The sequence below is a fragment of the Chiloscyllium plagiosum genome, chromosome 36 (assembly GCF_004010195.1).
Source record: "Chiloscyllium plagiosum isolate BGI_BamShark_2017 chromosome 36, ASM401019v2, whole genome shotgun sequence".
NCBI classification, from domain to species: Eukaryota; Metazoa; Chordata; class Chondrichthyes; order Orectolobiformes; family Hemiscylliidae; genus Chiloscyllium; species Chiloscyllium plagiosum.
In genome coordinates, this window is record NC_057745.1 from 32,106,632 (window position 1) to 32,132,162 (window position 25,531).

Here is a 25,531-nt window from a genome sequence, read left to right on the forward strand (position 1 = left end):
ATGAATTTCAAGACATTGGAGTGGGTCCAAGAGGAGATAGGAGAGATACTGGAGTAGGATGTGAGGAAGTTTGGCTCAGTAAGCTAAGGATGCAGCAGAGGCAGTTGACAGGATGGAGTTGGTTTCAGTTAGTCTAAGATCTGCTTGAGCTGAAAATGTGTTGCTGGAAAAGCGCAGCAGGTCAGGCAGCATCCAGGGAACAGGAGAATCGATGTCTCAGGCATAAGCCCTTCAGGAAGCCCTGAAGAAGGGCTTATGCCCGAAACATCGATTCTCCTGCTCCTTGGATGCTGCCCTGCTCCTTGGATGCTGCCTGACCTGCTGCGCTTTTCCAGCAACACATTTTTCAGCTGTGATACATCTCTCCCAGTTTACCAAAGCCCATTTGAATAGAACAGCAAATGACCACCAGGATCATCTATGCTTACTGTACCATGTGGAGTTCTGCAGTCCTCACTTTCTCCTCGAAGATCTGCTTGCACTTACTGTTGATTGTGAGAACAGAACAGGCAGGGGAGAGGTTTCAGAGAAGATGATGTGCAGTTGAGAAAAGAATCCTTATATGTAAGGATGATCCTAGTGACCAATTACTGGGGGAGTTGATGGCAGGGTTTTGGTGCATTAAGCCATGTGGTCCAGTTGAGAGGAAATGACATTTGATGTTGTCACTGACCATGATCAATAACTGCATCATTCGGTTGTTGCTGCATCAGAAATCCTGCGGCAAGTTTATCCCCATTCCCTTGTTGGGATTTTGCTCAATTTTGTTGTAATTTGAAAAATGAAGCGACAGAAACAGGTCCTCAGTAATCTAATTTACATTATTCTAATTATATTTCATCCCAAAGGGTAAAGTTTTCATTTCTACACTTATTAATGTAGTAGGATACATTTGAACAAAAATTAAACTCTCATAGAGCCTTCAAGCAACTGGTTAAAATGTACCTCCATCAAAGATGCGAATGGAATGGACTGTAGCAGAAGAAGACAGCAGCAGTTTCCGATTATGTCCAATGTTCACTTGATGTTCCTTATTGTGGCCAGGATTCCAGAGATGGAGATCTGGATCCTGGTCAGGACAAGCTTTACAATACAAAACAGATTGCCATTAGTTCATAATCCAGTGTCCTCAATACATAACCCATCATCCTCATTCCAAAACATATACGCGTGGGCCTGTGTCGGGCAGGTTGCACACGTACAGGGGTAAAAACATGCGCAATGATGAACGTGTCTTTGCTCTACCTATATTCCTTTCTCCAACTTAACACTTACTCCTTGGAAATTCATCATCATAGAATGCAATGTGGATCCAGCCCATCAAATCCACATCAATCCTTCAAAGAGTATCCCACCTAGACCCAAGCCCTGTAACTCTGCATTTCTCATGGTTACCCACCTGGACACAATGGGCAATTTAGCATAGCCAATTCACCTAACTTGCACATCTTTGAACTGTGGGTGGAAATCATTGTAGACACAGGGACAATGTGCAAACTCCAAACAGTCACCCAAGGGTGGAATTGAAACTAGGTCGCTAGTACTGTAAGTTGTCAGTGCTAACCATTGAGCCACCATGCCACCCCAAAAGTATCTCGATGTAGCTGAGGTAAGTGTATTTCATGCTTGGTCAAAATGCAATCTCTGCTTTGCAGTTAAAAAGATTTGTATACCTGCTTGAATCATTGTGGAATTGTTCTAACTCAAAGATTAATGATCATTTTAATGTTATTAATTTGCTTCCTATTTTAGCATTCAGAAACTGAGTAAATGATTGCTAATAGTGAATAACAATTGGACAAAGGTCCTGTGTACGCAACGTAGTGAAATCATAAATTGGTAGCTAGGACAAAGAGGCCCTCGTTACTCCCCAGTGGGGAAACCTTCAGACAATTTTCATAGTTTAAAAAAAAAGTCAGAATAGTTCCTTTCACAGATTTCTGCAATTTAAATGTAAGTCCTGTGCTTCAGACACAAACAAAGAATGTTTATTCTTGTTGAAATCTCTGATGTCACCACGACTAGGCCATTCCAAACAATCCCTGACAAGGAATCTCTCTCTTTGCTAATTTTGGAGAGAGGATGGAGACGTGCATAAGAAGCTGGGACATGTTGCCACTGGATCCTTGGAGGCTGAGGGGCGACCTTATGGAGGTTTATGAAATCATGAGGGGCATAGATAAAATTAATAGCCAAGGTATTTTCCATTGGGTGGGGAGTTCAAAACTAAACAGCATATTTTTGAGGTGAGAGGAACAAGATTCAAAAAGGGCCTGAGGGTCAACTTTTTCACACAGAGGGTGTTTCGTACCTGGAATGAACTGTAGTGGTAGATTCAGGTACAGTTACAACATATTTTTCATCGAATCCCTACAGTGTAGAAACAGGCCATTTGGCCTCATCAAGTCCACACTAACCCTCTGAAGAATAACCCACCCAGTAACACACTCCCCTATTACTCTACATTTACCCCTGACTAATGCACCTGACCATACATATTCCTGAACACCATGGGCAATTTAGCATGGCTCACTGGCCTAACCTGCACATCTTTGGATTGTGGGACGAAACCAGAGCACCCGGAGGAAACTCACACAGATACTGGGAGAATGTCTCTGTGAGGTTTGCACAGTTTCCCAAGGCGGGAATTGAACCCAGGCCCATTGCGCTGGGAGGCAGCAGTGCTAACCACTGAGCCACTATGCCAACATTTAAAAGATATTGGGACAGATATATGAAGACGAAAGGTTTCGAATGATATGGGCCAAATGCAGGCAAGTGGGATTAGTTTAGTTTGGGAACCTTGCTTGGCATGGACGAGTTGGACCAAGAGGTCTGTTTCCATGCCGTGTGACTCTATAAGTGGCTGATTGCTGAGTAACTCAGTCTGAGTCCTGTATATAGTAATACACTGAGCATCCCTTCCACTGCAAAAAAAAAGAGTTAGTACAACACGAAAAGTGAGACAAAGGACCCATTTGATTTGTTACAAGGGCATTAATAAGACCATAAAACATAGGGGCAAACTTAGGCCATATGTCCCATCAAGTCTGCTCCACTATTCAATGAGATCATGGCTGGTCTGATAATCCTGCCCTTATCCCATAATCCTGACTGATTAAAAATCTAGGCAAAAGTGAGGACTGCAGATACTGGAAACCAGAGTTTAGATTAGAGTGGGGCTGGAAAAACACAGCAGGTCAGGCAGCATCCGAGGAGCAGGAAAATCGACGTTTCGGGCAAAAGCACTTCATCAACAGAAATCTAGCATTTCAGCCTAGAATCCAGTTAATGACCCAGGCTCAATAGCTCTTAGTAGTGAATAATTCCACAGATTCACTACCATCTAAGAGAAGAAATTACTCCTCATCTCTGTCTTAAAAGGGTGATTCTTCTTCTGGAATTATGCCCTCAAGCCCTAGACTCTCGCAGAAGGGGAAACAAACATTTTGCATCTGCCCTGTCTAGCCCCCTAGGAGTCTTACAATTCAATCAAGTCACCTCTACATTCATCTAGTTCAGACTATTCAACTTCTCCTCATAAGACATTTCCTCTGTAGCCAAGATAAGCCTAATGAACCTTTTCTGGATTAACTGGGTGTATGTTCTGCTACAGTAAAGTCATGTTAAAAGAAAAGCAAAATCCAATTTGAATTCAATCCATTTCTTAGTGAGAATCATTGAAGCATAAAATTCAGCCCATTGCCCCTCTTTCTGTTCTCCATGAGAGGAACCCGACTCTGCTGCCAGGCCTACATCACTGCCATTAATTCACGGCTTTGCCAACCTTCTGCCTTCACATAATCATCCAATTTCCTTTTGTAACCCATGATTGAATTTGCCTCCCCTTGAGATTCTCACCACTCGCTGGACAAAGAATACTTTTTCCTCATGTGCTATCTACTTTGTCAGCACTTGCCTTGTATCACCCTCTGGTTCTTGATCCTATGCCAATTGTTCTCTCTTTCTATGTTGCTAGATCCGAACAACCTATGATGTTGTGACTATCAAATTTACTCTCAATCTGAATCCAACAACTAAACATAGCAGCTGCTAGAAATTTGAAATAAAAACAGGAGATGCTAGGAATACTCATCAGGTCAGGCGGCCTCTATGAAGTGAAAAACTGAATTAAGGTTTCAGGTCTGAGACTTTGAAATGATTGTCTCTTCACAGATACAGTCTGATCTTCTCTCAAGCTTCCCTTTTCTAAGGAGGCCTTCACCCTTGGAACCATCCTCCTCAATCACCTCTGTAACTTCCCTAAGGCTTCCCTCTGCTTCCTTAAATGTGATGCCCCAACACTCCAGTTGAGGTTGAGCTAGTGTTTTATGAAGGCTTATCATAACGTCCCTGCTTTCATGTTCTGTCATACGAAGTTCCCATGCAGCTTTTCTCCACCTGCCCTGTCACCCTCAAAGATTTGTGCATATATAACTTCAGCTCTCTCTGTTCCTCCTCCCTTTCTCCTTGTTCTTCTTCCCAACCTGTATCATTTCACACTCAGTTAAAAATCACACAGCACCAGGTTATAGTCCAACAGGTTTATTTGGAAGCACTAGCTTTTGGCATCTCCAAATCAATTCACACTTGTCTGCATTCGAATTTCATCAGCCACATGTCAGCCCATTCCACCAGCCCTGTTTAACTCCTCGTGAAGTCTATCACTTTTACTCCTCACAGTTTACAAAACTTTCAAGTTTTTTTTAAAAATTGGCTTCTGAAATTGAGTTTTGTACACTGAACATTAATATAGATCAATCAAGCTGGTACTGATCCCTGGGAATTCTCCTTATACATTCATTCATCCAGCTTGAAAAACAACCCCTCTCTGTTTCCTGTCACTCAGCCAGCTTTACACCTGTGCTGTCTTTTTTATTCTACAGTTGCTGACAAATCTATTACGAGGCACATTGAGAAATGCCTTTTCAAAGTCTATTTAGGCCATATCAACCACATGACCCCACTTTAAGTCTCTCTGTTAACTCATCAAATAACTCAATAAGGATTTGATCAAAGAATTTGCACTAACCACTTGCTCAGTAAAAAGGTTTACCATCATGTGACTGGTGCCTCTTTGGAAAACCAGCTTGAATCAGTGTCCTCTGGTCCTCCAATCTTCCACAATTTCTCCATCTATTTTAAAGAGGTGGCATTGAAGGTGGCAAACAGGTGGAGAGTGCAATTAATAAAGCATAGTGTCCTTGGACTTTATTAATAGGAGCATATAAGAGCAAGGAGATGAATTTATATAAGACACTTGCTGGATCTCAGTTGGGGTATTGTGTACAGTTCTGGGTGCCACATTACAGGAAAGATGTGAATACGTCGAAGCGAGTACAGAATGATTTACAAGAATGAGAAACTTCAGTTGTGTGGATGGATTGGAAATGTTGGGAACGTTCTCTTTGGAGAGAAAAAGACTAAGAAAATTTGATAGAGGTTTTCAAAATCATGAGCAGGCTTGTTAAAGTAGATAAGGAGAAACTGTTCCCACTCCGAAGAAAAGAACAAGAGGGGCCTTGATTTAAATTGATGTGCAAATCAAGCAAGGGTAATGTGAGAAAAAACCTTTTCACTCTGCGAGTAGTTCGGGCATGGAATATACTGCCTGGAAATGTGGTGGAGCCAGGTTCAGTTGAGGCATTTAAGAAGTGATTATTTGGAAAGAAATGGTATGCAGGGATGTGAGGAAAATGCAGGAGATTGGCATTGCAAACACGTTAGGCCAAATAGCCTCTTTCTATGCTGTAGCTATTCTGTGGCATGTACTTTGTCTAGTCCTCTCATCATTTTGAACACCTCTCCCATTAAATAATCTGCATTTACCCAAGTGACTGTCAGATTGTTGTCTCTAATCTTATTCCCACCAATAAGGTGTTGTTGGGCTTATCTTTAGACTTTTCTTTTGAACAAGGGTGTAACATTCACAATTCTCCAGTTCTCTGGCATCAACCCTGTTTCCAAAGAGTTTGGAATGTTTTTGGGTAGCACCTCCACACCCTCCACTCTTATTTCCCTCAGTATCTTCTGACCCTTTACATTTGGTCCAGGTGACTTGTCAATTTTAAGTACAGTCAGCCTTTCTAATGTCTTCCTTTAGTCCATTCAGTTTCTCAACTACAAAATGGTGAAGCATTTTGTACTTAGTTTTGCCAAGGAACAAAGTACTAATTTTCATCCCTCAGCCATGTCTTCTGCCTCTGTGAATGTATTCCCTAATCAGTTCTACCCTTCCCCTTACCACCTTTTGTTTATAACTTACAGGAGATTTTAAGATTCCTTTTGTCTTAGTTGCCAGTATCGTCATACACCAGTTAATTAAAGTAAACAGGCAGTGGCAACAAATGGTTAGGAAGGCAAGTTGTATGTTGGCCTTCATTGCAAGACAATTGGAGTTCTGAAGTCTCACTGAAGTCACCCAGGGCCTTGGTAAGTCCACAGCTGGAATACCATGTGCAGTTTTGGTCTCCTTACCTAAGACAATCCATACTTACCACAAAGGGAGTTCAGTGGGAACTGTTACAGGGGATGGCAGGACTATCCTGAGGAAAGATTGCTCTGAATGGGCACATATTCACTCATCATTATTGGCAATAACTCACTAATGAGTCTGATTATCCACCTAGGAAATTCTGTGTCACTGGTCACGGGTTCTGTGGGTCCTTCTGTGGCTGACAAACCCAGTCCCCCTGGCCATATCTCCCACCACACATTTGGCAAGTGATTTCAGGAAGTGGAATTGGTCCTTGTCCTTGAGATCAGTAGCATTCATTTCTCCAGTTCCTCTCCTGTATTTCCTCTTGCCGGGAGTGTTTGCAAAGAATTATATCTCTTCACACAGGAGTTTATTCCAAGTTGATTTCTTCTGAACAAGTGTCTCCTATGCATTAACACCTATGTTGCACTTCTTGAGGGAAACCTTTGGGGTGTCTTTGAAATGCTTCCTTTGTCCTCTGTTCATTCGAGTGCCTTCCTGGAGCTGGCTGAAGATGACTTACTTTAGGCAGTTTGGAAATCAGGCATCCTAAGCATGGGGCCAGCCCAGAGGAGTTGGTTTCGGATGATCATGGCCTTGATGCTGGTGCTATTGGCTGTTTCAAGGGCAATAATGTTAGTTCGCCTGTCCTCCTGGCTGATGTGGAACTTCTTTCTCCAACAACATTACTTCTCAGTAGTCTTGAGGTGGCATTTATATATAGTCCAAACATTGGAGCCATATCAAAGAGTTGAAAGGATAACGGCCTTAATGCAAGAATCTTGATATTAGTATAAATGATTGAAGACTTTTATCCTTTGATGTCTGAAGCTGATTGGATGCAACGTTAAATCTCTGACTCAACGTCAGCCTTAGATGACAGGTAGCTTCCCAAGTAGGGGAAACGTCCCACCTTTGGGAGGGTTTCTCTATTGATCTTAATGGAGGGATGGACCAGAATTGGACCTGCAATGAGTTAGTAAAGGACTTGAGTCTTCTGAGGTTGAGGCTGAGACCAATTCTTCGGTATGCTTCTGCAAAGGCATTAAGCGAGGCTTGAAGGTTTTCTTCCGAGAGTACAACATTGTTGGTGTCGTCTTCAAGGAAGGAGACAAAGTGGAATGTGGGAATCACCAAGGAATCTCCCTACTCTCCATCACTGGGAAGATCATCACTCAAATCTTCACTAGGCGCCTTCCCCCAGTCTCAGAGGAAATTGTTCCTGAAAGCCAGTGTGGCTTCTGACCAAACCATAGAATGATGGATATGCTTCTCACTGCCTAGCAACTCAAAGAGAAATGTCAGGAACAACAACAAACACTCTACATGGTCTTCATCAATGTGAATAAAGCTTTTGACTCAGTGTCCTCGAAGACTCTGTCAAAGTCCGGTTGTTGAATGAAATTCATCAACGTCCTCAGTTGCCCCCAAAATCAGATGTCAGGGTTAGTCCTCACTTACTGTAATATGACCAAAATTCGTTGAAGTTAAAACAGGGATCAAGAAGGGATTTGTCATCACTCTCATCCTCTCTCCATCTTGATCACCCCCACCCTCTCTCCATCCCCATCACCACCATCCCTCATCTTGTCCAGAACAACCTTCCCAGAGGTGTGGACATTCTCAGCAGGATGAACAGACAACTTTTCAACCTTAGCTGATTAAACCAGATGAAAACTATAGAAGAATGAATTGGGATCTGATTGAAACATAAAATATGAACAGAGTTAGACAGACTAGATGCAAGGAAGGTATTTCCTCCTGGGTGGAGAGTCTTGAACCAGGATTCACAGTATCAGGGCACGGAGTTGGCCATTTTGGACAGAGATGAGGAAATGTTTCTTCACTCAGAGGGTGGTCAACCTGGTGAATTTGCTATCACAGAAACTGTGGAGACTGGGTCACTAAGTATATTCAGAAAAGTTTTGATATTAACTTTATAAAATTAAATTAGATTAGAGATTAAAGGCATCCAGTCGTACGGAGTGAAACCAGAAATAAAGCATTGAAAGAGAGCATCAGCCATGATCATATTGAATGATGGAGCAAGTTCGAAGGGCCAAATGGCCTAATCCTGCTGCTTATTTCTGTAATTTCCTTTGACAGATGTTCAGATCTGCAGTTTCTTGCTGGGGGCCTCCACCTTTTTTTTAATAAATGAGTTATATTTGCCATTTATCCAACCTTCCCGCATCATCAGAATTTTGAAAACTCAAAACGAAAGCATCAACTATCTCATGAGCCACTTCTTTTACCATCCTAGGATGAAGTCCATCAGGCATGGAATGCGCTGCCTGTGGGAGTGGTAGAGTCAGAATCTTTGGTGATCTTTAAGCGGCAATTGGATAGGTACATGGATGGGTGCTTAAGCTAGGACAAATGTTCGGCACAACATCGTGGGCCGAAGGGCCTGTTCTGTGCTGTATTGTTCTATGTTCTATGTTCTATGACTCACTTGCCTTCATTACTCAGTCTTTTGAGTATAGGAGTTGGAAGTCACGATGAGGTTGTACAGGACATTGCAAGGCCTCTTCTGGAATATTGTGTGCAGTTCTGGATGCCCAATTATAGGAAGGATATTATTAAGCTGGAGAGGGTTCAGAAGAGACTTACCAGATGTTGCTGGGTATGGAAGATTTCAGTTATGAAGAAAGGCTGAATAGGCTGGGACTTTTGTCACTGGAGTGAAGGAGGTTGAGAGGTGACATTAAAGAAGTTTATAAAATCATGAGGGGGATAGATAAGGCTAATGGTAGCTGTCTTTTCCTTAGGACGGGGATTTCAAGACGGGGGGGGGACACATTTTTAAGATGAGAGGAGCAAGATTTTAAAAAGACATGGGGTGCAAATGTTTTACACAAAGAATGAACTTCCTGAGGAAGTGATGAATGCTGGCATAATTACAACATTTAAAAGATATTTGGTTAAATACATGAATAGGAAAGGTTTGGAGGGATATGGACCAGAGCAGGCATGTGGGACTAGTTTAGTTTGGGATTATGTTCAGCATGGACTGGTTGGACCGAAGAGTCTGTCTCCTTGTTGTATGACTCTGTGAGAGACAAACAAAAATGCACATGCTGAAATCCAAAGTAGACAAGCAGGCCAGAAGAACACAGCAAGCCAGGCAGCATCAGGAGGTGGAGAAGTCAACGTTTCGGGTGTAACCCTTCTTCAAGAATGGAGGTGGGGGTATGGAGAACTGCAGGTGAAGAAGGGAGGTTATGGGTTGTGGGTGGGGAGAGGGGTGGAGTGGTGAGGTAATGATAGGTGAACGTAGGTGGTGGGTATGACCTGGTTGGTTGATGGGAGGAATGAATCCGGTTGGTAGCTGGAAGGAAGGGTTGGTTGGCAGGATAGAAGGGAGGAGTCGGGGCTGGAAAGGGAGTTGTTGTATTGGTGGGAAAGTTATTTGAAATTGGAGCACTCAACGTTGAGTCCTCCAGGTTGTAGGTTGCCCAGGCGGAGGCTGAGATACTGTTCCTCCAATTTGCAGTCTGATTCAGTGTAGCAATGGCGGAGACTGAAGATGGACATGTTGGCAAGGGGTTGGGAAGGGGAATTGAAATGGGCGGTTACCGGGAGGTCAGGCCGGCACTTACAGGCCCTGCTGAGATACTCGGCAAAACGTGCCCTAGGTTTCCATTTGGTCTCACCGATGCAGAGAAGACCACATCGGGAGCACTGGATACAGTAAACTAGGTTGGAGGAGAGGCAGATGTACCTCTGTTTCATCGGGAAGGACTGTTTGGACCCCTGGATGGAGGTGAAGAGGGTTGTGTACTGGCAGGTTTTGCATCGTTTTTAGATGCAGAGAAAGGTACTGGGGGTTTTGGAGGGGTTGATGGGGAGGGTGGCGTGAACCAAGGAGTGGTGAAGGGAATGGTTCTTGCGGATGGCAGAGAGGGGTCGGAGGGGAAGATGTTCTAGGTGGTGGGATCTAGTTGAAGTTGGCGGAAATATTTGCAGATGATACATTCAATGTGTAGACTAGTGGGGTGGAAAGTGACTCTGTGACTTAGAGACTTGAAAGCCCTCAGCTCCAACAATTTACTCAGTACCAATCTCCTAAGATTGTAAGATTTTCCGCCCTCCTTTTCACTTCCTGATTTATGGCTATTCTTCTGCTCCGTCTTCGTAAGAGTGATCCAATTAATCCTACTGCAATACTGCCTTTTCCTGACAAATTGCTCCTCTATGTATAAACCCAATTTCTTTCAAAGCAAGAGAGAATATTTAGTTCAACTGCAGCAATATCAGGTTGAGAAAGAAAGAATTGATGTTTATGTAGTTTTCATAATCTCAGCCTATCACAAAACACTTCACAGCCAATGGAATATTTTTTGGAATATAGGGAATTACATGTAGCGAAATGAAGCAGCCAATTTAAACACAGCAAGGCCTTACATATAACAGTATGATAAATAATCAAGTAATCTATTTATACTGATGTTGGCTCGGAGTTAAACATTGGTCAGAACATTTGGAAATCTGACTGCTTTTCTTTAAATGCTGTTCTGGGAATTTTAATATCCCTCGCAGATTTGAGTGAGACCAAGGGTTTATGGTCTTATCCAAAGGATAGTGCATCTGACAGTGCAGAACTTGTTCAGTGTCACACTGTTGTAGCAGCCAAGACTTACATTGTCTACATGATGGGATAGGGAATTGTGAATCAAATGTATACAACTTTTATGGGCCATAAATGAAGTAATACCACTTATACCAACCATTCCAATTCTTCACATACCTGCAAATAATGCAGAGAGGTTTAGGATTAGGAACCACCCAACTTTATACAGTAGATATGACATCATCATCATCATTGTGCTTCACCTGGTTCCAGGTATTATGGAGAATCCAGTCACTGGTCGATCATTCACTCCTTAACAACTGGATAAAAACAATTAAAAATAATTTGTTACTAAATGAGAAATTTGATTTTTAATTATGTTACGTTGCACTGAGGAGGGTTATATTTGGAATTCTAATAAGAATGGATTGATACTGATACTTAAGAAAATGTTTAAAATTGTGATGCATTCATTGAAAGTGATTCTCAGGCCCAATCTCAGGAAGTGTAGGCAGCAGCAATACACATTGTCAATAACAGTCCAAGCATAACATGAAATCTTCATCTCTCACCCAAAACATTTCAACGTCAAGTCTCGCTTGAGGGACCTGAAGGTCACACTCCAGTCATAGTCCAATGCAGTTTTAAGGACATTACACTGAATTTTAGATATCAATATGGCACTACACATTGTGTAGATAAAACCCATCTGCATACAGAAGGCTTTCAACTCCTGATCCTGTTACATTCATCCTCCATTCATTCTTCAAACAACTGATTTTCCAGGGCTCTCAGTGAAGTTAAGAAATAGATTGTCATTATCAGCGATCCAATTAAAAACAGACTTCCTTCTCAGTTCCATCAAATTAACTGAACTATTAATCACTCAAATTGGTCATGCTGAAGTCAGTCTTTATGCCAGAAAGATAGACCAGAATAGTCATATTGCAATAGAAAACCTTACCATTGCAGGTGGGAGACTCTCAGATTGCAAAGTTAAGACAGAAATCAGAATAAATGAGTCTGGAAGAAACAGTGGAAGGCTGTGCTGTTATATGGCTCTGAGACTGATGTGTACAAGGAACCCAACTCTTCCGACTCACAAAAATAAAAGAGCTCAAGCCAAGAGGATCATTGACTTACTGGTTATGTTGGAAATAAGGGACAGTTTCCCTTTAGCAATTCAAGACAGACAAATCAACACACAACTCAGGAGCAAGGAGCCACTCACGTCTGCTGTGCCATTTGATAAAACTATAGCTGATCTGATTGTTGGTCTACTTTCATGTCAACCGCCTTTGATTCCCCTCAGTCGAGAATCTATCAATATAAGGCCTAATCTCTTAAAAGGAGAAAGTGAGGACTGCAGATGCTGGAGATCAGAGTCCAGAGTGTGGTGCTGGAAATGCACAGGTTAGGCAGCATCCGAGGAGCAGGAAAATCGATGTTTCAGGCATAAGCTCTTCATCAGGTTGCCCAAAATATCAATCCTCCTACTCCTCGGATGCTGCCTGACCTGCAGTGTTTTTCCAGCACCACACTCTCAACCCACAATCTCCTAAAATACAGGTCAGTCACTTACACAGGATGAGTGCACCTCAATTCTCTCAGTTCAGGAGGTCTAGTTGCTATTTTGTGCCTGTTGATTCGGGAAAGGCCGTTTTAAATTCTGTTGCTCATCATGAAAATGCCAAGATCTATCAGTGTTAGTAACTGTAGACATACGCAGAGTAATGGTAACAAGGAATTAAAAACCATATTCAGTCTCTGTGGTTCTCCTGACGTGACCCACAAGAATGGTGACTGCAAAGAAAGTCCAGCATCTGGAGTACTGTGTACTGTTTTGTCTCAATTTTTAAGGAAGGATGTAAATGCATTGGAAGCAGTTCAGGAGATTTACTAAACAAAACCTGAAATGGATGGAGGTTTGGATTAAAAGGAAAGGTTGGACCTTCTATACTTGTATCCATCGGACTTTAGAAAAGGAAGAGGTGATTTAAATGAAACATACAAGATCTTGATTGATCGTGACAGGGTGCATGCGGAGTATACGTTTACTCTTGAGAGAGAGTTTAGAACTCAGGGTCACTATTTCAAAATAAGAAATGGCTAATTTCAGAGATTGGGAGAAATTACTTCTACAAGAAGTCTGTGGAACTTTCTTCCTGATGAGGTGCTTGAAGCAGAGTCCTTGAATATTCAGAGGTAGATAGCATATGTGCAATTCTGCGGGAATTAGGAACAAACCGTGGAAAGCTTGAGATTGCACATGGCTGCATTGCCAATCATTGTGATTTCAAACTTTGGAAAGCTGTACTTTTCTGGATCAAACAAACAGAAAATCAGTCTTACCGGAACAAAAGTTCCCAGACATTTAAGGGAAGATTGGATTTTCTGTAACACAAATCTCCACGTACTTATGCACTTGTTTAAAAATACCACACTGGAAAGTAGCCATGGCCACATAACTGGCCACAGCCTCAGTTAAATTACGTATTTCCACTAATTCTACCCATTTACAGGCCTTTGAAATGGCTTTAATTTTCTTTTTAAAGACCCAAAAATAACTGGATCTTTTTAACAAGCTTTTGGCTATAGAATCATACAGCGCTTTTTGGCCCATCAAGTCTGCACCAACGTGAGAAACACTTGATCTTCAACCTCATCGCATTTATCAGCATTTGGCCCATAAGCTTGAATGTTAAGATGCGTCAAGTGCTCATCCAGATACTTTTCAAAGGATATGAGTCAACTGGCTTCTATAACCCTCCCAGGCATTGCATGTAGAATCATAACACATATATTTGTTAACTGTAGACTGAAGACCATTATAACTACTCTGTACAGTTTTTAAAGTGACATTCAATTATTTAAAATTAAGTTGCTCACAGTAGTGCATGGGACACATTGAAATGCTTATTTTGGGCAAGAACCCTAACTTCAGCCACCTGAGTGAAACATTTCCAACTTAAATACATCAGAGAGAATATGTTTTAAGGTAAAGTCTTTTAAAAAAAAACATGCCAAAATGCTGCACAATTTCATGAGTTTGTGGCAGACTTTGCATTTGGTGATGTGCAAATTAATTTGAATGCAAAGGATAACATTTTAGGTGCAAATGTCCAGATTGATGATTGCACACAAAGCAGGGAATCTCTGCCAGTGCCTTTAATGCTGCAAGTTATCTTTATGTGTTTTACATGGACACATTTCAAAAAATTGGACACGGAGCCAAAGTGACAAGTAATCTTAGAAGGAGAGGAAGAAGTGGTGAGGTTTAGGGAAAGAGAAGGGTATGCGGCCTAGACAGTTGAAAACATAGTTCCCATTGTGCAGCAAAGGGAGAAGGGATTGCACAACAGGCCAGAATCAGAGGAAGGGATGGTTTGGGATGTGTTAGGATGGAAGTGGAAAATAAAAAAGGGTGGTACCACGAAGAGACATAAACACAAGGATGAGAATCTTAAAATTGTGGTTTTGAGGAACAAGGCACCAATGTTGGGGACAATTTGTTTACCTTAAGGAACATTTTAAACCTTGAATGTAATTTTTTTGGTTTAAAAGACAAGTAAACATCAATCATTTTGCTTTGAAATCAAATGCTAAGGCAGAACATTCAGTATGATATACATTATAAAACATTTCAAAACACCACTGGAATGATACACATGGCAACAGATAATATCACGCAGTAAAACAGTTAGCTTCCGATCTTTCAGGAACCACTGTAAAAATTCAAACTTGACTTTGCTGTAAAAAAATCAACCTGAGAGTTAATTCACGATACAATATGAAGGATTCTATTAATGGATTTCCATTTGACTCTTGACAGACTGAAAGACCAGACTTTAACAGCACTGATTCAGGTAAGCGTTAATTCAGACCTCTTAACGCTTTCTCTTAATTGGGTTCCCAGAGAATGCACTATTTCACATTTGCATGCTCGAGGTTAAATGCTATTACAAATGACAAAATTTTACAATGTGCCAAAAATGAATGCCTCTGACACAACATTGCCAGATTTGAATGTGTTAAGCTTCACCCTGCGCTGGCCCTGAAAAAACTGGGTCACTGAAATATGAGTAAAGGAAACCTTTAGACCCCATCTCTTAATCTACTCACTCAAATCACTGTCACATGGCACATTATCCTTTAACACAGTATAATGGATTATGTGCAAACTTTTTCTTACAGTTAATAGACTATCCAAGAGCAATTTTTTTTCCTAATAAGTGTTTTAAAGTCCAACTTTTCAGCAGGTTTTTGGACGATGCGGACCTGTTGTACTTTCACATGGGCTTCCAGTTGAGAGTTCACCCTTTGGTCATAGTGATTGGAACATCCCAGGCATAATGCCCTCCATCCTAATCCTTACAACTGGCAAATGAGACACGTTGGCACTTAGTCTAACCAAAAGCAAAAGTCATTCAAAGTACTGCACTGTCATAGGCTTAAAAAACACAAAAGAGTCAAATCTAAATATGATATATATAGTGAGGAGCATGGGAAACATATTCTTACATTGCTTCAATGGAGGTAAGAACCTACCAAGTCTAAATCATGAGGGTGTTTGCTAAACATTTGCTATCAAGGATGCCATGAAGTGTTAGTTGAAAAATGAAACATTGAACTATACATCCAATCAAAAGTCATACTGAATGCTGAGCGAGCCTTTGTCTGGTTTGCACATAAAGTAACAAAGCTTCTCTTTTGTAATTAAACTTAGTGTGTTTACATTGAGGCAAGTTGCAAGTTTAAGTCAACACTTCAGTTGATTTATGGCCTTAGCTGATTTGCCTTAATGTCCTGTTGCAATAAAGAGGTATTTTGTGTTTCACTCAGCTCCTTTAGCTTTAACTTTCTAAAATCTAACTATAGGCAAGTGAGGACTGCAATAGAGAAAGTGATTGAAAAGCTTCAAATTAAATTTCCCGACCCAAGAAGTTAATGATAGTACTTTGTACAATGTTACATAGATGAAGGTTATGTTGATCCTGGTCCTGCATTACTGTAAGCTACACCCAATCTTTATATGTCATGATTATAATTTATTGGAGCTCTTTAAAACCAAATAGTTTTTAAGTGTCTCTATTTTAAGAAATAAGAGAGTATGGTCTGTAGAGACCATGGTTAAATCAAACCTAATAAGGTCGATACAATAAAGCAGCTGTGCTTGTACCTCATTTATTACAGAACAGAAGCTATGAATGACAGCATGATTTCAACAATATAAATCCTTGGAGTACTGTGGGACTGTTTCAGCACCACTTAGAAGTCTTGAAGTTTATAACCATTCAATTTTTCTTCATTTCTTGTACTCTCATGAACAAGACTAGACTTATTCTAACACGTTCTGAAGAACAAAAATGCATAAAACTGAACAAACTTTGGTAACTGCATCTGTTTTATATTTTGAATATCACAGACACTTTTCCCTTCAAAGATTATCAGGCATTTGAACACTCTTTGGTATAGCAGTATATGTCAAATAGTTGAGTTTTATCTGTTTTAACTGGACCACGTTATAGCTGGTATTTAGTTGTCTTCTATCTACAGAGGCAAGGAACAAGACAACACCAATAATAATGCACAGTCTGTCTAGCATACCATTAAATTAAGCTCATTTACCATTAAGATATGACAAATACTCACTGCTCCTGTACATAATATATTTATTTATAGCAATGATACAGAAGTTAAAGTGGCAACAATTTAACAGATTCTCTGCCTTGTTTGTAGTTATAGTCTAGTTTGACAACATCAAGTCTTGGAACAACTTTAAATCTTTCCGGTTCTCCTTTGTTTTCCCAGAGCAGCTGTATTCACTCAGTTTCAAAGGAACATAATGCTGCAGGGAGGCAGCTAGCTGTCCAGCACTGTGACTTCGAATTTTAATCCATGCTGGTTTCAGCTGACTCTTGAATCCCAGCATAGCAAAACTTCCTAAAATCAAAAACAAAATGATTATTAATTCCTGACTTTCATGAACAATGTTGGAGGCTGAACAACAGAATCTGAATATTCTCAGTTTTAGTGGGTCTAAGCATGTTTCTATACAGGAAAATGTTGGAAACTTATACAGAATAATATCAAAATGCTCTCAAGTCAGACAATACAATGTTTAATAGTGATCAATACACAGTGTTTAGGAAGCCTGGAGCAGGAGTTGGTCATTGGTTGGCTCAGTAGTTAGCACTGTTGTCTCAGAATGCCAGGAACCTGGTTTCAATTCCACCCTCAGATGGTTATTTTTTGCTCTCTCTCATTACAGGTGACTCAGAACAGTGCTGGGTTCGAATATACAGTTAAATTTCTCGTGGGTGGATTGAACCCAGTCTGCCAACAGCAATTGATGGAAAATCATTAGCATGCCCATGATTTCTCAATTTACATGCCCGAATGGCAAGGCTTCCAGCAAGGACCACATATTTGTCAAAAAAAACCTATGATTAGTGTTGTTTTTGTATCGTCATGCACTTCCAAGTAGAATTGGGCAGCATGATGGCTAGCACTGCTGCCTCACCGCAGGGACACACGTTCAATTCCATCTCGCGCAACTGTCTATGTGGAGTTTCCACATTCTCCCAGTGTCTGCATGGGTTTCCTCCAGGTGCTCCAATTTCCTCCCACAGACCAAACATGTGCAGGTTAGGTGGCCTGGCCATGCCAAATTGCTCATAGTGTTCAGGGATGTGTAGGCTAGGTGGATTAGCTATGCAAAATGCAGGGCTACAGCGTAGGGGTGATGGGTCTGGATGAGATGCTGTTTGGAGGGTCAATGTGGACTCAATGGGTGAATGGCCTGCCTCCACACTGCAGGGAATCTATGACTCAGTCCTTTGAGCTTCCTCTGCCATTTTGGATCCCAGCTACCCATCTACCTCAACACCATATGCCCATAACTCTTGATATCATTGATTATATCTATTTTGGACATACCTTATGTATGAAGTAGAAAAATCCAAAGGATTATGAGCCTCTGAGTGAAGAAATCCTCCCTCATCTCAGTCCATATTGCCTGCCCCTTACAATGAAACATTGTCCACTGGTGGAGCCTAGCCAGCAGAGGGTAGACATTCTTACTGCATCAATGCAAAGACAGATAAGTGACAACTGAGCAGGAGCGGGTATTTTCAAAATGCTAGCATGACGGTGAAGCTGATCATTCAGTCCACTAATCTGATCATTCATCCTAAAGTTGGCCTTTCCCTACCACATCATTCATCTGCCAACTTGACAGATTTTAGAGTTTCACTCTTCAACTCAGAAACATCAACAGATATTAGTCACTCTGTGATATGCTTCTGGATGTCAGCCATTAATTCTATTTCTGGAAAAATATGCAAAAAACAATTTAAAACCTGTATATAAAAAGGCAAATTAAAAATAGCCGAAAATGTTTTCAAACCACAAAATCCACACTCCCATCAAGAACACAAAATAGAAGCAAGAGTGGTCCATTCAGCCGGTCACACTTGTGGCTGCCATTCAACATCATCATGGCTGATCTTAGGCTTCAAATCTACTTTTGGGCCTACTCCCCATATCCCTCAATTCCCTGAAAGATTAAAAGTCTGTCTGTTCTTGCTTTACATATATTCAACAATGGAGCATCTTCAACCTTCTCTGATTGAGATTCACAAACTACTGAGTGAGGAAATTTCTTCTCATTTCAGTCCTAACTGATCACTCCCTTATGACTGTGATGCCACATTTTAGGTGTTATTAACCATGGAAACCATAAACTCCAGAGAGTTTCAGGTAGGAGACAGTGAGGACTGCAGATGATGGAGATCAGAGTTGAGAGTGTGGAGCTGGAAAAGCGCAGCAAGTCAGGCAGCATCTGAGCAGCAGGAGAATCAATGTTTTGGGCATAAGCCCTTTGTCAGGTTGGGCTTATGATGAAGGGCTTATGCCCGAAACATCGATTCTCCTGCTCCTCGGATGCTGCCTGACCTGCTGTGCTTTTTCCAGCACCACACTCTCGACTCCAGAGAGTTTCAGCCTAATGTACTCAGTTTCTCATTGAAAGGTTCAGCTCCTCATCTCAGTGATTTTAACAATGTTAACAATATCAAATTAGCACTATAGCTGTAGTAAGCCAGAGGAATCACACTAAACAATCAGTTGCTACCTGAGTGAGTGCAAAGAGGAAGCTTAGACGAGGAAGGTTACTGTCCCCACATGGCGTCTGACTGATTTCCAATCCATGCATTTTAATCAGTGAATACTCCCAGCTATGTGTTTGATCCAGCTGATTATCTATGCCCAGAGATATGTTTATAAGCCTTAATGGATTCAAAACTGTCAGATTTTGCATGCATCTGTAATATACATACACCAGGCTTCCAATGACATGAAATTTACTTATTTATTTTTGTGAGAATAGCCATTTGTTTTATTGCCCATTAAAAAAAACAAAATGTTCAGATCCTATTAATGCATGGGAGGAAATATGCATGTTACTATGTCAACAGATGTTAGAATTTGTTTACTGATTTGAAACTTGCCAAGATTTTCAACACAAACACTGGGTTTGTGCGATTATAGTTTGAAATCTGTGCAACTTCCTTTCTGCAGTATAATTTCAAACACTACAGAAACAAAAGGTGTAACTTCCTTAGTCAAACATAGTAGTTCAGATCAGTGAGAGCAGTGTTCCAGAATGAATACTAGCTCACACCACACAGCAGGATGTTTCCTCATTCAGTCACGGAATGGAGAACCACTGGCATTTACTGTTCATGCCTGTTTGCTCTTCAGAACAACCTTTTCGAATCACTGTAGTTCACGTGGATTAGGTACACCCTCAATGCTGTTAGGGAGGAGGTTCTAGTATTTTGACCCAGTGACAGTGAAGGAACAGTGATATATTTCAGGATGGTGTGCGTCTTCAAGAGTAACTCGCACATGGTGATGTTTCCAAGCATCTGCCGCACTTGCCTTTCTATGTGGAGGTCACAAGTTTAGATGATGCTGTCAGGGGAGAAATGGGGAGCATTCCATCCCACTCCTGGCTTGTCCTTTGTACCTGATAGACAAACTTTGGAGATTCAGGAAGAGTGGAACTCACTGCAGAATTTTCAGCTTCTGACCTGCTTTTGTAGCCACAATATTGTGAGAAGACCACAAGACTTAAGAGCCGAAGGAGGCCAATCAGCCCATCAAATCTGCTCTGCCACTCAATGAGATCATAGCTGATCCGACACTTCTCAACTCTACTTTCCTGCCTTTTCCTGACAATCCTTGACTCCCTGGCTGATTAAAAATCTGTCTCAGCTTGGGACATACTTAATGACCCAGCCTCAAAAGACATCTGTGGGAAACAATGCCACTAATTCACTACCCTCAGATAAGAAATTCACCCTCATCTGTACCTTAAATGTGTGACTCCTTATTCTGAGTTGGTGCTCTCTGGTTCTAGGCTCTCTCACAAAGGGAAACAACCTCACTGCATATACTCCTCAAGTTCCCCAAACATCTTCAATAAAGTCACCTCTCATTCTTCTTGGCGCCAATGGAAACAGGTCCAATTACCCAACTTCCTATGGACCGAATTAATCTTCTCTGGACAGCCTTCAGTCCCAGGATACCTTTCCTTAGATAATGGATCAAAACTGTTCACCGTATTCCAACTGTGGTTAGGCTACCATCTTGTGTAGTTTTAGTAAAACCTTCCTACTTTTATACTCCATTCTGTTTGAAATAAAGGCCCACATTCCAGTTGCCTTCTCTATTAACCACTGAACTTGGATGCTCGCTTTTTTATGATTCATGGATGAAGAGTCCCACATTCCTCTGACCTGTGGCTTTCTGCATTCTTTTTTTCCTTGAACTGATGTTCAGCTTCTTGCCAAAGTGCACAACTTCACTCATTCTTTTCCATCCACCACGTTTGCCGACACTTATATTCCTCTGCAGATCCTGTGTCATCCTCACTACTTGGTTTGCCACCTATTTTATCCACAAACCTGACTATAGTACAGTCACTTTCTTCATCAAGTCATTAATACATGCTGGTTCAATTCAGTTTCCAGTCAATGGTAATCTCCAGGATGTTGATGGTAGAACATTACATGATGACGATGCCAAAGAAAATGACAGGAGAAGATGGTTTGTTTCTTTATTTAGATGTTCATTGCCTGCACTTGTGTTGTATGAATGTTACTTGTCACTTATCAGCCCAAGCTTAAATGCTGTCCAGATCTAGCTGCCTATGGACATGGCTACTTCAGTGTGAATGATGCTGAGCACTGCACATTCATCAGCAAACATCCCCAGTTCTAACCCTCTGTCTGCACAAGTCTTCAGTACGATTGCTGAAATGTTGTTGGAGCACTTGGCCAATGCAGTATTGAGTGCATTCAATAGTTTCTTGATATGACGTGGAGAGAAATGAATTGGTTGAAGACTGGCACCAATGATCATGACGACCTCAGGAGGAGGCTGAGATGAATCAGCAACTTGGCACTTCTGATCGAACATGGTTACAAATGCATCAACTTTGTCTTTTGCACTCCCATCAACGAACATGTCACATAACATCAGGTTATAGTCCAACAGAATCGGACTGGCATCGCAAAAGCTTGTGATTTCAAATAAGTCTGCTGGACTGTAACCTAGTGTCTGGTGACTTCTGACTTTGTCCACCCCAGTCCAACAGCAGCAGCTTCATGTCATGATATTTGTGGAGCGTCTGCCTCCAGTTAATAATTCAATTATCCACCATCATTTACAACTTGATATGGTAAGACTATAGAGTTTTGATCAGATTTATTGCTTAGGTCTGTGAACAGTTTGCTGCTTCTGCTGCAAGTAGTGTTGTGCTTAGCCTCACCAAGTTAGCATCCTTTATTTTTTAAGGTTTGCCTGATACTGTTCCTGCCTTGCTCTCCTACACCCCCAGAGGTTGGATCCTCTGTATTGATGTTAGTAGCTGTGTAAGGTTCACAGATTACGATGGAATACAATTCTGCTGCTGCTGGTAACTCACAGCACCTCTTGGATGGCCAGTCTTGGGCTATTCAGAATTTATTCCATTTGGTACTGTAGTGGAGGCTGATAATGAAGATGGCGTGTGTGAAGATTCAATTTTGTCTCCAGAAGGATTGTGAAGTGGTCACTCCATCAATAGTGCAATGGACAGATTCATCTATGGTGGATAGTCCGGGAAAGATGAATAGTAGTTCAGATCATCCAACTCAAGAAAATCAGCTAAAGATCCCCTTTCAGTTCATCCAGCTGATCCTTCCACAAACAACTCACATTTCCCAATACACCTCTATCCATCTTTTAAATACCAGATACAGTCTTCACACAGATATATTAGGTACTGATGATTCATCGGTAATAATGTGTTCTCCATATTCAGTAATTAATTCAAGAACATTTCAAACCCATATTGCTAATTTGAAAAACAAGAATGGAGAATCACCACAATCTAAAGCATCACCTTCTTTGAAAAAGTTGATTGGTTTTGCAGCACCTAGCCTCAGAAAAGCTGAAGGTACATAATTTAATGCCCAGCCTGAGTCACCTCTTGAACAGACGAGAGCAATTGACCTGCAAAACAACAGAAACATTAACAGAAGATGAAAGCATTGAGAGAGATGATGACAATTTATTGTTAACACATTTATAAAACATTCTGAGGATGCTTTAAATAAATTGGGAATTTATCTAAAATAATAGTGTTTGTCCAACACATGTGAGTGCATAGGTAAAAGGAAAAGGGTGGGTGACTCACTATGTTTGGATTATCAGCAAGAACTGAATATTTTACCACAAACTAGATACAAATGTTAAGGCAAATGACTTTGATGAGAATGAAACCTCTTAGACAGTTGACTCAGAACCAAAGAAAATGGGTGCTTCTCAGATTGGCAATGTGTTGATGTCATACGCCAGGAATCTAGGATGAGACAACTATTTTTCTATTTGTACAAATGCCTTGAATAGAGGCACAAAACAAATAGTATTGAAATTTGCTCTTAAACCCAAAGGGAGCCATGGCAGCGCACAGGAAAGAATAGAAGAGGATACAGTGGGGTAGGGATGGGGAACCAAGTATCAGCTGCAGCTGAATGCTGGGGAACATGAATGAGCACATTTTGGGAAAAAGCAGTAAAAGGACATGCATCTTAAATGGCAAGATTCTGTACAAGGTCCAGGACAGGAAACATTTCCCAATGCAGATCTCTTTAACACAAAAACGGGAAGAGCTGGAAGCACATCAGCATTAGGCAAAACATCACAGAATCAATGTCATGAATTCATATCCTATTTCGGACTAAAGAATTGAACAAGTGAATCAATAGAATTAGGAAACAAAATGGGAGGACAGTGGGGTAATCGCCAGATATACAAAGCAAGAAAACAATGGACTAAATTCTGGATGATTTAAATGATTATCTTGGTTAAATAATAGAATTACAAATAAAGAACAAAGGATGTGAGAAAATTAGAAGATTTGGAGAAGTGGGAAGGATGAAAAATCTGGGGATTGGGTTTGGAAAGTGAGAAGCTAGAGTGAAATGGGAACCAGGTTTTGAGTTTATATCGTGGATTATTGCTTTATCATTGTGTAATTTAAGTCATACATGATATGGTCAGCTCACTCTCCTAAAGGAAGAAAGAAATGAAGGTTAAATGAAGGAAGGAAGGAGCGCTTGGAGTCAGGGATTAACCAAGTTTATTATGGACAAGAACGGACATTTAATCCTCCATAGAAATGTTCGCTCATTACTGCGACCACTAGGACTTATAACAGCACACAAACCAACAGCCACACTCAGACAACAACTCACCAGAACGAAGGACCCGGGAATTCCTAGAAGCATGGCACTCATCCACAAACTCCATCAACAAACATCGACCTGGGCCCAATATACCGGCCACTACAGCGGACAGCTGAAACTGACAACTGACAGGCCACTATAAATGCCGGAGGAAACACCACAGAAGCGCTTCACAGGAGGCTCCCAAGCACTGAGGATGTCACCTAGACAGGGGACGAAACGTTTGCAACAAAAACTTCCAGCTCGGCGAACAGAACCACAGCAACGAGCACCTGAGCTACAAATCTTCTCACAAACTTTGTATTCCAGATGTTGATCTCATTGTGTGACAATTTTTGTTTATTGCCTCATGGGATGTGGATATCACTGGCTGGGTCAGCACTTATTGTCTGCCCCTAGTTGCTCTTCAAAAGGTGATGGTGAACTGCCTTCTTGAACCGCTGCAGTCCATATGCTGTAGGTTGACCCTCAATGCCCTTAGTGAGGGAATTCAAAGATTTTAACCCAGTGACACTGAAGGAACGGTTATATATTTCCAAATCAGGATGGTGTGTGGCTTGGAGGGGAACTTGCAGGGGGGTGGTCTTCCCATGTATCTGTTTCCCTTGTCCTTCTAGATGGAAGTAATCATGGGTTTGGAAGGTGCATCTAGTGATGTTTGGTGATTTTCTGCAGTAGATTTTGAGATAGCACACACTGCTGCTACTGAGTATCAGTGGTGGAGGGAGTGGATATTTGGGCATGTGGTGCCAATCAAGTGGACTGCTTTGTCATGGATGGGGTCAAGTTTCTTTAGTCATTCAGGAGTATTACTTCACACTCCTGACTTGTGCCTTGTAGATGGTGGACAGGCTTTGGTGAGTCAGGATGCAATTTTACACTAGGGTTGTCTGCTGCACCCAGCCGTCATCGACTGGAAGTGGGTGTCAATAAGCCTGGAGCACCCGACTTTCCTGAGCTCAGTTGTGGTCAAGGAGAGCTTTCTCCTCCCCATCCTCCTCCTTGGTAGACTACTCCCATTCTCCCAGTTCCTCAGTGCCTATTACGCTCGCTGCCTCTTCTGATAGTGCAGAGCACAGCATGTCAGGAAGACGCAGCACTCTGTCCAGACTGTGGTGCAGCCTGGCGAAAGTGAAGATTGCAGATGTTGGAGATTAGAGTCAAGAGTGTAGTCCTACAAAAGCACAGCAGGTCAGGCAGCATCTGAGGAGTAGGAGAATTGATGTTTCGGGTATAAGCTCTTCATCAGGTGCAGCCTGGTCCATGCAGTCCCCTTGGTGTCTGTGCCTGTTCAATGTGCCCTTGAAGCAGCCTTCCATACTGCCAGTGCGCCCTGCAACATGAGCCTGTGCTTCCTCAGTGACCTAGCAGTGCATTAGAGAGGTGCCACAATAGTCAGGAAGCATTTGCAGGTGCTGGATTGTCATAGGCAACAATTGGGTCAGTCAGAGCAAAGTGATGAGCTGAACTTGTCAGGTTCCCCCGCTGCTTTTCCCAACATTGAGCTTGTTTGTTCAGTTTGGTAACAGAGGAGGCTGAATATTAATGAGGTGAGTTGGGTCATCAACATGGTGTTTAACAAATGATAATCCCCATCAATAGGCAATTCCTCAACTACTTAGTGAGAATCTTGGTTTAAAGAACTTTTTTTTAATTAACCTATCTTTCTAGTCAACCAGTTCA

At 41.5% G+C, this 25,531-nt stretch overlaps 2 protein-coding genes across 2 annotated transcripts in view; both read right to left on the reverse strand.

Annotated features, from left to right (window-relative positions):
• Positions 1-25,531, reverse strand: part of LOC122540857 (cell migration inducing hyaluronidase 1) — a 289,057-nt gene that overhangs the window by 167,345 nt on the left and 96,181 nt on the right. The window contains exons 2-3 of the mRNA XM_043677069.1: positions 11,229-11,371; positions 946-1,083 (exon numbers count right to left, since the gene is read on the reverse strand). Coding sequence (XP_043533004.1) covers positions 946-1,083; positions 11,229-11,304 — 214 coding nt within the window. The 5' untranslated portion in view covers positions 11,305-11,371. The remainder of the gene's footprint in view (positions 1-945; positions 1,084-11,228; positions 11,372-25,531) is intronic.
• LOC122541088 (cell surface hyaluronidase-like) overlaps positions 16,520-25,531 on the reverse strand; it is a 146,242-nt gene continuing 137,230 nt past the window's right edge. The window contains exons 24-25 of the mRNA XM_043677617.1: positions 22,504-22,613; positions 16,520-16,994 (exon numbers count right to left, since the gene is read on the reverse strand). Coding sequence (XP_043533552.1) covers positions 16,798-16,994; positions 22,504-22,613 — 307 coding nt within the window. The 3' untranslated portion in view covers positions 16,520-16,797. The remainder of the gene's footprint in view (positions 16,995-22,503; positions 22,614-25,531) is intronic.